Consider the following 13,567-nt stretch of genomic DNA (forward strand, 5'->3'; position numbering starts at 1 on the left):
GGTGTGAAGCCCACTGCTCAGCAACACTTCTCATACTCCTCATTATGTCGCATAACTCTGACTGGAAGTCGGGAGTAAAGAAGCAAGGAAGCTACAAAAATAAATGGAAATACACATTTTTAAGTTCTCAGACCTAAAATCACTTGGAAACTCTGGAGCAGAAGAGTGCTCTGGTTATTCTGAAAACCCTTTTCAGACCTCCTCCTCCAAAAGCCACAATTTTTACATGATCCAAAGTGCAATAATCCTGCTATCCCTTTCTCATCTCAGTGTCACAATGACAATCAGTAAGGGAACTCCAGCTTTTAAAGACGTTTGGGTGCAACTGGAAAACAGGAAGTACTTCTTAGGTGCTTTGAGAAAGGCAAAAAAAAACTATGGTAAAGTTCAGAAGCTTAGCTAGACTTCCCAGATATCTTGTTTTTAACCAAGCATCTAATTAAAATCCACAATGCTGTAAACATGCTAATTTGAAGATTATTTGGTGCTAATAATATGGAAACACACAACAAATCATTGCCTGAAGATTAGTCACAAGTAAACACAATAGAAAAAAAACCTGCTCTGCATTCCATTCTTTCATTCATTCATAAAGTGTAGTTTAGTTTAAATTCTAAGCATGTTTATATTTTTGTAGTATACTTTGAAATAAGAATGATTTTTTAATATCCTGAGACTTCATTAAACCTGCTCTTTGGTGATTAATGCATGCTGTGAAGTGAGGAGTGTGTGCTATTTGTGAAATGTATATCAGACAAACAGTTAAACTCTTACCATGTTTAGAAACTTTGTCAGCAATAACAATTTACTATCTGGGCACTTAACCACTACCTTAGTGTCTCAAGAGCCTTATTTTAGCTTCTTAGAAACAGAGAAAACATTACAGCTGTCCATGCCTGGAGGAAACACAAGCTGGCAAACATACCACTGTTTTGAATTCAGACACTTGCCACAGCAGCCAGTCTTCGTTGAGAGTGTACAGGGCTTTGCAAGTTATTGCGTCAACAGGTCCTTTGTTTATCCTCTGATTGAGGGTTGTCACCAGCAAATAGAAAGGTTCACCAATTGTCTCCTAGGTCAGGCAAAAAATACAAGAAACATGTATTTTTGCAATCATTAAATGCGCATGAATAACTGGAAAAAAAATGAAGTGTAACAAATGGTGTTATTTCCTTTTAAGTAACTCATTAACTCGCAATTAGAAAAGAAAATCCCTCCAAGCAGATTTATCTAGTTATTGTTTAACCTCCATCTTTTGCTTCTCAGTGTGAAAGTCTCATGCAAATAGCAAGGGACATCTGGAGTGAGTGGCAAGATAGCTCACAGCCCCTTGCTGTGCACAAGCACACTACAGACAAGCTGCTCCTACTCCACCTGGCAGACACTTCCTAGTTCCACCAAAGAGTGGGTGGGGGGTGAGACATGCACATGTTCACATGCATACTTCAGCTACTTCTTCCATTTCCAGTCTTTTGAGAAAACAAGCTAACAACTAGTTTCCTTTTGAATTGGTGTCTCCCCTTTTTGTCTCTGAAAAATGTCTTGGGAACAAGCTGGTGGGACTTACCCTGGTATATCAGCAAAAGAGGAAATGAAACTGGGGATTTCCTCTCCTGCCTTACCCCAGGGCTCAGGAAAGCACCTGAGAAAGGAAGGATGTGCCTCTATTTCCACGTGACACCATTCCTGCAGCCCGGCTAAGGCATCTCACCAGCACAGCTCTGTAAAATGTCTGGTGTATGGAGAACATATCTCTGAGAGCTCCTCGGCACTCTCCTCGGTTCCAGGAAACCACTGTGAACTGCTGAGCCTCAAACAATTCTGCTGCTGTATTAATGTAAGCACTGATGAGAGTGATACCAACAGTGTGATAGCATCACGTTGATAAGAGAGACAGGAAGAGTAACCAAGCACTGAAACCAACAACAAAGTACTATCAAGTTACTAAAAGAAGCAAATATTAAAATGAAACTAAATGCTTATTTTGTTTTCATTTGAAGTAATTTAGATCTTGAAATCTGCAATACTGCTTGAAGGTTGAAAAGTTTGGAAAGAAGTTTAGTTTTCCAAAGGATGGTATTCCTTAAATCTCCATTTCTTGGTAGCTTTGCAACCCCTTGCATAGATGGGTACCACTGCATTCTGTCAAGTGTATCAGTCTTTTAATATGATTGCAAACAGATCTCACTGGGCTGAAATGTCTGGTATGAGCAAAGGATACGCTGAAATTACAAAATTACCCAAATCTTGCCCAAATACACGACATGATCATTGCTTGGAGATGTGCTCCTTTCCTGCATTCCACTGATGACAGCCAGCTAAGCCACCTAAACTAGAAGAGTGCTCACTCATAATGTTAAATGCTAGACTGAATGCTTTAAACTGATCCCTCTGACAGTTCCTACGGAAAAAATCAATTCAAGAAATTCTCTGCATGTCTCATGTAGTGAAAAGGTGTACACATACCCGCAGAAACCCAGAAAGGCAGACAGACATCCAGTTTGTCAGCAATTTTTCCACCACAGATTCAGTTCGTCTGAGCAGGAGCTTAGGCTGCACATTGCTCGATTGCTCCATCAAGTCCCTTGTCAATACTTCCAAAATATGGGTCAGATAAACTAGCTTCGTTTGCAGTGCAATAGTCAAGAAGGATGCAAACAAGCACCTGTGGGGGCAAAAAAAGAATGCTCTAATTCTGGAATTTCTCTTCCCAGTCATCTTTAATAAATGAAACACACTTTAGTTTAGCTCATATCCTAAATTCTTCCTCCTTAGGCACATAAATTGTCCACTGTTCTCTACAAAGATATAAAAAATTCAAGTCCATCTGCTCTTGTGATTATTTTTTAAACACAGAATGTGTGTCTCTAAATTTAATTTTGCAGAACAACACCTGCTCCAGTGACAGAACATTTCTAAACTGTAGAACTGTTGATCTAACTGCAGGAAGTGTTTACAGTTTTGAACTGAGGTTCCCTGCTCCTTTGCCTCTTTGTTTACATGTACAAACATTCCAATTTCTCTTTAATTGCTTGTTTTAATGGCAATGTTTTTTCTTCCTCAGTGAGTACAGATGGAGAAGGAAAAATGCTCCAGAGTACTGCAAATTTGTTTTGCAAAAACTACCAAATACATTTGTGTGCCACAACCCATGTTGTTTCTTCCTGCTAATTCTTTTTCTTGAAGATGATAAGCATAATCATACTATACCTGTCTTTCACAGAGAAATTTTTCTGCTTTTCAAGGGTGTGAATGAGAGTAACAAGAAAGTTCTTGTTACAAATTAAAGCATGCAACATGTTGAAGCTTTCATCCTTGCTCGTTTGGTCTCTGCTCTGGAATAGTTAAACAAAAATAAGCAAACTGTAGTTTGGCTATGATGGATTCTTAATGCTCATAAAAAAATTGAAAGAAACATATGGGATAAGATCCTGGCCTCATTCAAATCAGTGGGAATTTTGCATTTATTTAAGGTGTCTCAGGATTTTACCAAAAATGCATTTATGTTTGTGTACAACACAGAATATACACATGCAGAGCATACATTTTCTGCCCTATACACAAAGCAATGCCAATAGTTAAGTTTGCCCATCATTTCCCATGATGAGATTCTGTTTTATCTAAGTAAGTCAAATACACATTGGATAAGAGCACCTTACACTTCAAACTCCTTTTACATAAAAACCCATGTAACCCCCCTCATGGAGGAAAGGGAACATGCTGAAAATGCAAGCTGATGTGTTCTAGGACAACACTGAGAGAAGGGATACAATCACTCTTGAAAAAAAAAATTAAATAAGGCATATCACACTACATCGGCTTACCTGGGGCATTTCTTCACTGAAGATGGATGCAAAGCCTCCTGACTAAAATATAAGGGGATATTTATCATTCACAAGTACACCAGAAGTTTCTAACACATGTATGTTTAACACACCAAGCATGTTCCTGATACTACTCAAAACAAAACAATGGAAATGTCGACTTCTAGCAGATACAATATAAAAACTCTACACAGTGACTTCTGTACAGGTGCTACCGAAGTTCACTGGAAAGTGAACTCTCAAAAATGACCTGGTATCATCTTCAATGTGCTGTGTGTGTTACTCATGCTGCTGAGCTGCACTAGCACAGCACTCAGCCAAGGCTCCCCAGGAAGAGCTGTGTGTCACTGTCATCTGCAAATGTGCTGGTGTGCAAGGGGTGCTGCAGGCTGCATCCTTCCCGGCTGGCACTGATAGCCTTGGGTAACAGGGCTGCTGTTAACCAAGTGACACTTGAGCTCATCTGCCTCCATTCATTGCCAGGCACCCCATGAATAGTCACTAATGAACTCGCCAGGACGTCCATGCTGGCAGTCTCCACTGAGGCACAGGTGCCACCACACATCCAGTCCTAGCAAAAGCTCTCACACAAAAGAAAGCTCCCAGTTCTCAAACACCTTGTCAATGCCTCTTGAGCAACAGATCTACAGCATTTACTGTCATCTGCTTTATCTGTCATGCTGGCAGCCCCTGGTTTCCTTACAGAACCACAGAATGGTTTGGGTCATAAGGGACCTTCATGATTATCTAGTTCCAACCCCACTGCCCTGGGTAGGGATATCTTCTACTGGACCAGGCTACATAAATCCAATCTAGCATTGAACATTTCCAGGGATGGGGCACCTACAACTGCTCTGAACAATTTGTTTCAGGGCCTCATCACCATCATCATAAGAAATTTCTTCCTTATGTTCAATTTAAGTTTATTATCTTTCAGTTTAAAACCATGAGCCCTTGTCCTACTGCTACAGAGCCTGGTAAAAAGTCTGTCTCCATCTTTCTTACAAGCCCCATTTTAACTGAAAGGCTGCCTTCCTTTCTGAAGGCTGAACAAGCACATCTGGCTCAGACATTCTTCACAGAAAAGGTGTCCCAACCTTCTGAGCATTTTCATCCCCCTCCTCTGGACCTGCTCTAACGAGCCCGTGTCCTTCTTGTGCTGGGGAGCCTCAGAGCTGGATGCAGTGCTCCAGGTGGGGTCTCACAGGGCACAGAGGGAGAATCACCTCCCTCAGCCTGCTGGCCATGCTTCTTTTTGATGTAGCCCTGGCTATGACGGACTTTGGGCTGTGAGCACACACTGGCATCTCACATCTAATCTTTCATTTACATATCTGATTGTTCATCCCTCCTTTTCCTCATTCATCCTGCTCTATTCTACCCTACCAAACTGTTCTCCCTCTTCCTCCATTGGATATTCCCATTTCTCCAGACCTTCTTTAGCAAGCCCAACATCAACTACCAATAAAAGACACACACACATGTAGAGTGAAAGAACCAGAACTGTGTTAAAGGTTAAAAATGCCTGAGAACAGGGAACAAGGATTGGAGCATTAAACCAAACAATGTGTGAAACTGAGGGAAAACAGAAATAAAAAGACAAATTTAACAAGCAAAGCAAAAATCAGGCTTAGCAAGCATCAAGAACATTTTAAGAGTAGATATAATATCCATTTAAGACCAGAAGCACTAAAAGCTATTAAGCCAGATCAAATATAGAAAACTGAAGCAGTGGGAAGCAAGACTCTCAGAACAAAGGTGGGGTGGATCACTCTTCATTTTAGGTATGGGAGTCCCTCTTTAAGCAGCTTGTCCCATCCTAAGGGAGATGCCTCAGACAAATGGGATGAATTGCTTTCCTGAGCTGCCCATCTCTGCACTGACTACAGAAGATGCTCAGTCAACAGCTTCAATTTCCATGGTAAAACAGCTGAGACAAAGCCCATCAATCACACTGGAGAGCACAAAGAGTGCAATATGGACACCATTCAAACACATGTGGTTAGTGAAGGAAGTGGTGGTTTGTCTTTGACCCTCCTGTCAACCCTTCTGACACTCAGCTGCAATATATACCCCACTGGATTTTCTGATCTTCTATAATATTTGTTCAGTGGAGCACTGCTTTTCTGCCACATTCTTACAGCACAAGGCATGTTTGGACACTACTGCAATGTAAACAGTAAGTACTTGGCAGAAGAAATTGGTATACAACAGTTTAAGTAAGTTGCCTGACACTGTATGTTTGCAGAGAGCTAACAGTAGCAAGTGTACCTTTGTGGGATAAGTGTTTCAAACTGAGACTAAATCCAACTGAAATAATTTCCAGGATGTGCAGTGGCATGAGACTCACTGAGGCAGAACAGGAGCCCTTCCCATTTTTACTTTACAGACTGCAGCATAGTGGCAAATTTTATACCTTTTTTCTTAACTTTTTATTTGCATAGAGCACAGCATTTCCACTGAGTCAGCTTCCACAGACTATTACTGTTTTGACACGGGAAAGTATAGGAAAAGGTACATTCTTAAGAATAAAATGTTATTTTAATGCTAATACGCCTGGCAACAAAACAAACAGAAAGGAAAGAGATACAGGAAGTAAAGTTTCTTTTCCACTTTCTTCAAACCACCTGGTGACCTTCTAAAAATTAGGCTGGGGGCGTAACAGTAGTACCAGCAGAGATATTCCCTTTGGTGTGAGAACTGGACTCAAACGATACAGAGATTTTGCATATGTAATTGCTAAATATTATTCTGCTTTGGTGTCTGGTATTTGGTTTTAAGCAAATACCAAAGCCCTGATTCTGCAGTAGCACATGTATTTAACTTGATCACAATGAGCCTTTGCTAGGATCACAAACAGCAATGAAGTGAAGCAGTGTGCAGACAAGAGCGCAAGACCTGGCTGCAGCAGTGATGAGTAATACATGAAGCCTGGTAGATAATTCACATCCATACCAGTTATGCCCTAAACTAACCAAGCTGCTACTTACTGGTGCCAGTCATACAGGAAAATATCACCAGTTGGGATCACAGCTTCTGCCAATTGGATAAATGCTCGTAAGTACTGGTTACCTTCACAGTATTAATATTGAAAGCTGTGGCAAAGGCACTTATCAGCCTCATAATGCCACTATTATGAGGCTGATAATGGCATTATGAGGCTGATAATGCCATACAGGCAAAAAAAAAATTAGTAAGAGAAGTAAAACATTCAAGAGAACATCTGATGCAGTGGCCAAACTGCTTCAACAAACACTGAAAATATCTACCTCTAAACTGGAAAGCAAGTAACTACTCATGTCATTTCTAAGCATTTGAGCTGCACCCCTTTGAATCAGCATCTTACCATTTCTGTCACCACCTTGGTGTAGAAAGTCAGCACCATCTTAGAGCCATTTCCTCATCCCACAAATCTAATTAGGAAGTGTCATGATGTTAGCTAGCATGTTAGCTGGCCTGACTGTTACTTTAATTAGCTATAGCATTGGAAGTGAAAGCATGGGAACAAAAAAGAGCAATGGATAAATTATAGCTTAGTTAAGATGGCCTGAAAGGCAAGCAGCTCAGTGAGGCTGAACAAAAATAAATGGACACACACAACCGTTGAAAATTCAAGAATATTGCTTTATCTACAGCACAAAGGCTTGGCTAAATATAGAGATATATTTAAGTGTTGTATGGTAATTCTTAATTTAAGAAAAGTTTCTTGTGAGAACAAAGTGCAATTACTGTGTAGTATTTCCTTTAGTTATTTGATCCTGACCTTCCTCAATTTTTTACTATTAGTCAGGGCTGACAACTGAAAGACTTGTAAATATTTACCTCTGGAAAGAAAGTTCTAAGAGCAAAGTGTTTGTAGTCAAGGAAGGGAACCGTTCCAAAACTGTCCACCACATCTAATTCATCCATCTGCAGTTCAGCAAATCCTGAAAAAGCACCCCCCCATCCCCACCCAGAGAGTTAGTTTAGTTGACACAAAAACACAATTATAACTTGGCCCCAGTAGATATTCCTTCAAAAACAGTTTTCAGGGAAAAGGGGCTGTTTTTACAGCTGAAGCTCCTAGGAGCTGGAAAGTAGCAATCTACTTTTTTGTTGAAGGAAATACTACATGCAATCCTATTAGCTCAGTGCTATCTGCTACTGCAGAGCTTACAATATTAAACAGCAACTCTGATACAACACAGAAATATTCTAACAGTTACAAAAGGAAAATGTTTATATCATGTGAGCTTCTTGACAGTTTCAGTTCAGAAAATATGCTGCAGACCTACCCTCACGTATTTCCTTACGAATCTCATACTCCAGCAGCTCAAGTTGCTGACTCTGTTTACGAGTTAACTCTTTGGATTTGTATCTGGTAACTATGAATGCCGCTAAAAGGAAGAGAAAAAGACTCTGAGTACAGAAATCACAGAACAGAAAACTCCTATACAAGATATAATTTATTATCAAGAAACACAAAGATTAATGTACATTTGCACAATTAGTGTTTTATTGTTGTCCCTGTACTAGTACCCATGAGCCCTAGTTATCTGGATCTATATATACCCCAATCTTTAGAAAAATCATTCCTTTTAACAAGGTCTTGAATTGTCAACCCAACTTTATTTGAAAGTGCAGCATATCCTGTTATATACAGCCTGCACAGTGAGACACAGACTCTAACAACCACTTCTACTAATAGCAACGTACTTAAGGTAGCACTGATTAAACAAAAAAATCAGTTGAACAGAAAATCCACTTACAAATTGTTAACTTTTCTAAAGCTTATTTAGAGAGAATAAAGGCGAGACATATGGCTCCTTTTTAAAATGAACTTCAAAAAAAGCAATCAACCAAATTAACAAATCCCTATACTTATTAAAATAAATAGAAGTTTATCAAATATATAACCAGGTAAAAAGACACATTAAAAAAAATGGAGCACCAGGAAGAGAAGGGGATAACTATTTACCTCCCTCAGTTTAGTAATGACCCACAAATTCATGAATCATCCAAATGAGACTGGGCAGAAACACCACAAACACTGACTGAGGATAAGCAGTTTGTTAGGGTACATCTGCCCCAGGGACAGGAGGGTAGCTGAGCTCTGACAGCTGGAAGGGACCAAGTTGTGACTCAAGGATGTCAGTTCTGTGGCTTGCTTCATGAAGTGAAAGTGAGTAATCCCAGCAGAACAGACAGAAATATTACTGTCTTGTAACATGCTCGTGATGTGCTGCAGTCTGACAACTCAGATTTCACCACCAGAACAGAGTTAACTTTGTCCACTCTTATTGGGAACAGGGCAAAACATCAGTCTGTTTGTGACAGTTCCAGACATGAGTATGTGCAGTGTCTATGTCCTGATCACACCCTCCAGCAAATCTAAAGCTGATAATACATTATTGTACTTACCTATAATGACACCCACCACAATAGGTAGCAAAATAAGAACATATAAATATATGTGTGATGATGTTGGTTTGACTTCATGCTCAAAATTTCCTAGTTTGACCTGAAGAAAAGCAATGGCTGTGTTAATAGAGGACAGGCATTATATCAGTGCTTAAAATGACATCTAATGTATTTTAAAAAAAGTATTTAAGGCACATAAGGACAATGGTAGATTATTGGGAATAACAGTAGAGGTTCATCAAAATGCACATGAACCAACATTAACTTAAATTTTACTGTATTTGATATTTAAGCAGGGTAACAGAGCAATGATGAAAAAATTGAGAAGTCCTCGTGTACCACCAAATTTTGCCATGCTCTTGCTGCAAAGAAGAGCCTCAAATGAAAGGCAAGATCTGGCCTCCAGCTGGGCCAAATGGCTGATGCACTCAGAGCTGCAGCTAAACATTTTGGCATTTTGAAACAAGGAAGTCATGTGTTTGCACTCACAGTGCTACTCTACTGAGCAGAAAAGTAAGATAAGACTCATAATAAGAATGAGGGAAGTAGAATTTTTTCAGACACACCTGGCCTACAGCCCTCTTCCCTATTTCTCTGAGGAAGTTTCAACCCCTTTATGTAGGACGTTGTTCCTGAGGGTCATTAAAAAAAAATGCAACATACAGTACAGGTACAACATGTACATGAACATGTTACAATACATGTACAACATCCCCCAGCCATGGGCTTGGCAAAGGCAGGACAGGCATTAATTCTTAGGGATACAGGAAAGTGCTGAAGTCTGCCAAATGCCAAACTGAGGCATTTACCACTGATAATTATGGCAGGAGAAAATTCACAAAGGAGGATCTGAAAGAGGACTGCAAAAGCACATAAATAAAGGGTAGCTAAAGCTATAAACAGGCTAGACACAAAAATATGTTTTGGCACATAAAAAGAATGCCACCAAGTGCCAGGGACAGAAATGATCTTGAGATAATTAAAAAGGAGGGTTGAGTTGAAATTATTTTGGGTTACAGCAGGGAAGGCAGAGATCTGGTGATTGCAATCAGTGGCTTGTCACAGGAGGTGAGCAGCCAGGGCAGCTGCAGACTGCCAAATGGAGACTCACATCACAGCTACACAGACACAAGCAAGCAAAAACCCCACAGGGCTGGAAGGACACAGCCTTTATATTTCTGGGGCTACAAGGAACAGAAGACAACGCAGATCTATTTCCTTCATCAAATGTTACTTTTTCCTCTGATGTTTCTATGTTTTCACAGTTCCTATGCAAAGCCCTTCTGGTCTGTGCCTTCCTAGGATCCCATTAGCCTTTTCCAAGGCTCAAATGCATTAGTGGCTAAATTCATTACCCATCCTGTGACTAATACATCTACTTTTCTAGACTTCTCATGTCCAAATGAAGATTTCCTAAAGCAGAAATTTCTTTTACTTGTCCTTGTTTATTGAAAAGTGAGACAAAGCATTCACTTAATTATCTGCTTATATTTCAATTATCTTTATTCTTCACCATAAGCTTCCTATCTAGTGGTCTCATTTCTTTCCTTATCTTTTTTCTTGCTTATGAATCACAGGCTATGTAAGGTACACCTGAATTAATCCAGTTCCTATTCCTAAATTAATTCCATTTTTCTGCATGACATTATAAAACATTCTCTGGCCTGGTAATGCCTCTGAGCTTTATGTTAGCAGTGCATGCCTGATTTTTGTGTTCAAGTCAGTGGTGATATTAAAGAATATCTGTATGAATATCAGCATTGCCCAGAGCCAGCTCCCCACACACAGCGTGTGATTTTTCTAACCCCTGGCAGCCTCATAATCACCATGTTAAATAGTTTACTGAATGACTTCCAGGTACATGTGATTTATAGTTTTTTGTTGTTGAGGAAAACACTCATCTTAGAAAATGAAGATAACTAGCATGATCTGCTTTAATTAAAAGGATTTTGACAATTATCCCATTTTTCACTTACCTCCAGGTCTTTCATGAGTAATTCAGAATACATTCTCAAGTGTTACATAGAGCTAGGATTAAATCAGCAAGCCTCCATGTGCCTAGGGTTTGGGGGTTTTTCCAATTTAAAATACTGAGTTTTATTTGCTGCTCTCCAGTCACACGTCTCCTGACCTCTGTTTTATTTAAAATCTTTCCTACTAAGCCTACATTGTCATGTGTCAGTTTTCCCTCGGTGCTGTGATGGGAATGATCCTGCTCCTGCTGTCTTGAGCCCTTTGATCTATCTGAATCTTCCTTCTGCCACAAGAATGGCATTTTCTTCTCTGACACCTTCATGCAGACTGATCATTCTGTCTTTGAACCCACACTCAATATGTTATTTCTTCTGGAAAACTAAGGCCAGAAATACATTTATTCTTGAGTCAAACTTATATTTTATACCCATCTTATCCTTTTTCCAGTGGCCCTACTTCTTCTATGATGATCTATTCATAAGGTTTTAAAAAATGTGAGGATTTGCTACTTCTATATTTTTCTTATGTTGGAAAAAATTTAAAGGTACTAGAAGTGCTATGTTATATGGTAACTATTGCATTTGATTTGCTTCAGTAAAGTGCTGGCCTTTCTATGACAGTCACTTCTATGAAGTCTGCAGGATGAGCATGTGATAGAGCAGGGCAACACTGATTTTTAAATGCAACACCAAACTCAGAAAGGCTTTTCCATGCCATAACTGGCTCAGATGGCAGGATCCACAGATGGGGGATCAGTTAAAAGTGATAAAAAATCAAGAATAGCTTGGTTAATCTTTACTATGAGCCATATGCCTTGAAGTCAATAGAGTTATTTCAGTTTTATACCACCATACACTGCAATAAGAGTCTGGCATAATTTTTCTCCTTCATAAATGGTAATCATAGCATTTAAAAATTTGTATCTTCATCTTATTCATGGAGCAAATATCTTAAGCTGCAATTCAGCTTTGACATCCATGCTAATGTCCTTATATTTGGGCCTGGCTTTGTGCCACATGCTCAAAGCATTTTAGCTTTCCCAGTGCACATTGAATTCCACCCCATTTTTCATCCAGAAATGCCTTCTGTCTCACTGGTGATCCCTGAGACACATCCTTACCTACTTGAGCAGAACAAAGTGACTGGGAGAACACAATCCTTTTCCTCATGGCCAATGGAGAATTAGATTGCTTACAGATCTAAGACGAGGGGCTCTCCTGGAGACAGTGATGCTGTTCCAATGATGTCTGCTCTGCAGATTAGAGGTGTGACTGCTACTGCTCTCCTGGAGCTCAGCAGCAGTGAGTTCAGCTCTGCCTGCAAAGCTCACCTCTGACACCACCCCACAGACAATGAACTCAGGTCTGTCAGCGCACCTAAGCTAGGCAGGCATGCTTAGGCATGAGGAAGAAAACTGTGCTACCAAGTACCACGACAGCACTAATGATACATTTCACTACTCTTGTATAAACATTCAAACGCTGCTGAATTGCAACAAAAGGGATTTCTACTTACAAAAACTTTCACAGTGGAAAAGTCAATCTTGTCGGTTCCTTCCCTTTTGAATTTGCACAGTATGGTGCTGCGGTCTGGCTTTTTGGTAATATTTTGGACACTGAACCATATCTTTTTGGTCTGTGCACCAGTCATATATAATAGATAAACCTCTACCTCCGTTTTAGAAATATTCAAGTTATCATTTTCTTTCTAGAGGGAAAAAATTGAAGGCAATGATCAGTCACTAAATACAGTAAGAAAAAAAAATTATTTCCAAGCACTATTTTAAATTAGGTACTGTAGTTTACTATTTCAAAACTTACATATATTTTTAATTCCAGATCAGGATCCAGTTCAGTGTGCAGCTGGTAGTTAATGAACACTGGGTCTGGGTGATAGTGTAATTTGACACAAGGTATGAAGGTAGTATCCACTTTTAACATCATATCAACAACTTTACCCTCTGTTGCATGGCTCAGGCTTGGTGTTAAATAATGATATTCAGATGCATTTCCAGGACACCTAGAGACCTAGAAATGCAATAGCAAAGCTCTCACAGTCATTAAATACTCAATAGTGGGTACAATCACAAACAGAGGCACTCAAATTTATTTTAATATCTTCCTGGCTTCACACAGCTACCTGCTAAACCTCTTCTCTGAGATCAGGGCTGCATGCAGAGCACCTGGAAAAATTTCTGTGTTGAGCTCATGTCTACCTTTAACTGCATTTGTCACACACTCTGCACACTGCTTTAAGGCTGATTGCTCACTGCTAGGGTAACTATTTCCTGCAATGAGACAGGAATTGTGACAATGAATTTTCCTTCTTTCCCCTCAATGCAGGTGACAAGAGAAGGGTAAGACAAGCTC

The 13,567-nt window shown here is 39.7% G+C and overlaps 1 protein-coding gene across 1 annotated transcript in view; it reads right to left on the reverse strand.

Moving 5' to 3' along the window:
- The window catches only part of PLXNC1 (plexin C1), a 69,310-nt gene that overhangs the window by 21,287 nt on the left and 34,456 nt on the right, over nucleotides 1-13,567 (reverse strand). The window contains exons 13-21 of the mRNA XM_058804923.1: nucleotides 13,019-13,225; nucleotides 12,714-12,905; nucleotides 9,225-9,324; nucleotides 8,099-8,200; nucleotides 7,647-7,750; nucleotides 3,825-3,866; nucleotides 3,211-3,335; nucleotides 2,467-2,665; nucleotides 926-1,072 (exon numbers count right to left, since the gene is read on the reverse strand). Of these exons, the coding sequence (XP_058660906.1) occupies nucleotides 926-1,072; nucleotides 2,467-2,665; nucleotides 3,211-3,335; nucleotides 3,825-3,866; nucleotides 7,647-7,750; nucleotides 8,099-8,200; nucleotides 9,225-9,324; nucleotides 12,714-12,905; nucleotides 13,019-13,225 (1,218 nt within the window). The remainder of the gene's footprint in view (nucleotides 1-925; nucleotides 1,073-2,466; nucleotides 2,666-3,210; nucleotides 3,336-3,824; nucleotides 3,867-7,646; nucleotides 7,751-8,098; nucleotides 8,201-9,224; nucleotides 9,325-12,713; nucleotides 12,906-13,018; nucleotides 13,226-13,567) is intronic.

Source organism: Ammospiza caudacuta, chromosome 5, assembly GCF_027887145.1.
Source record: "Ammospiza caudacuta isolate bAmmCau1 chromosome 5, bAmmCau1.pri, whole genome shotgun sequence".
Classification (NCBI taxonomy): Eukaryota; Metazoa; Chordata; class Aves; order Passeriformes; family Passerellidae; genus Ammospiza; species Ammospiza caudacuta.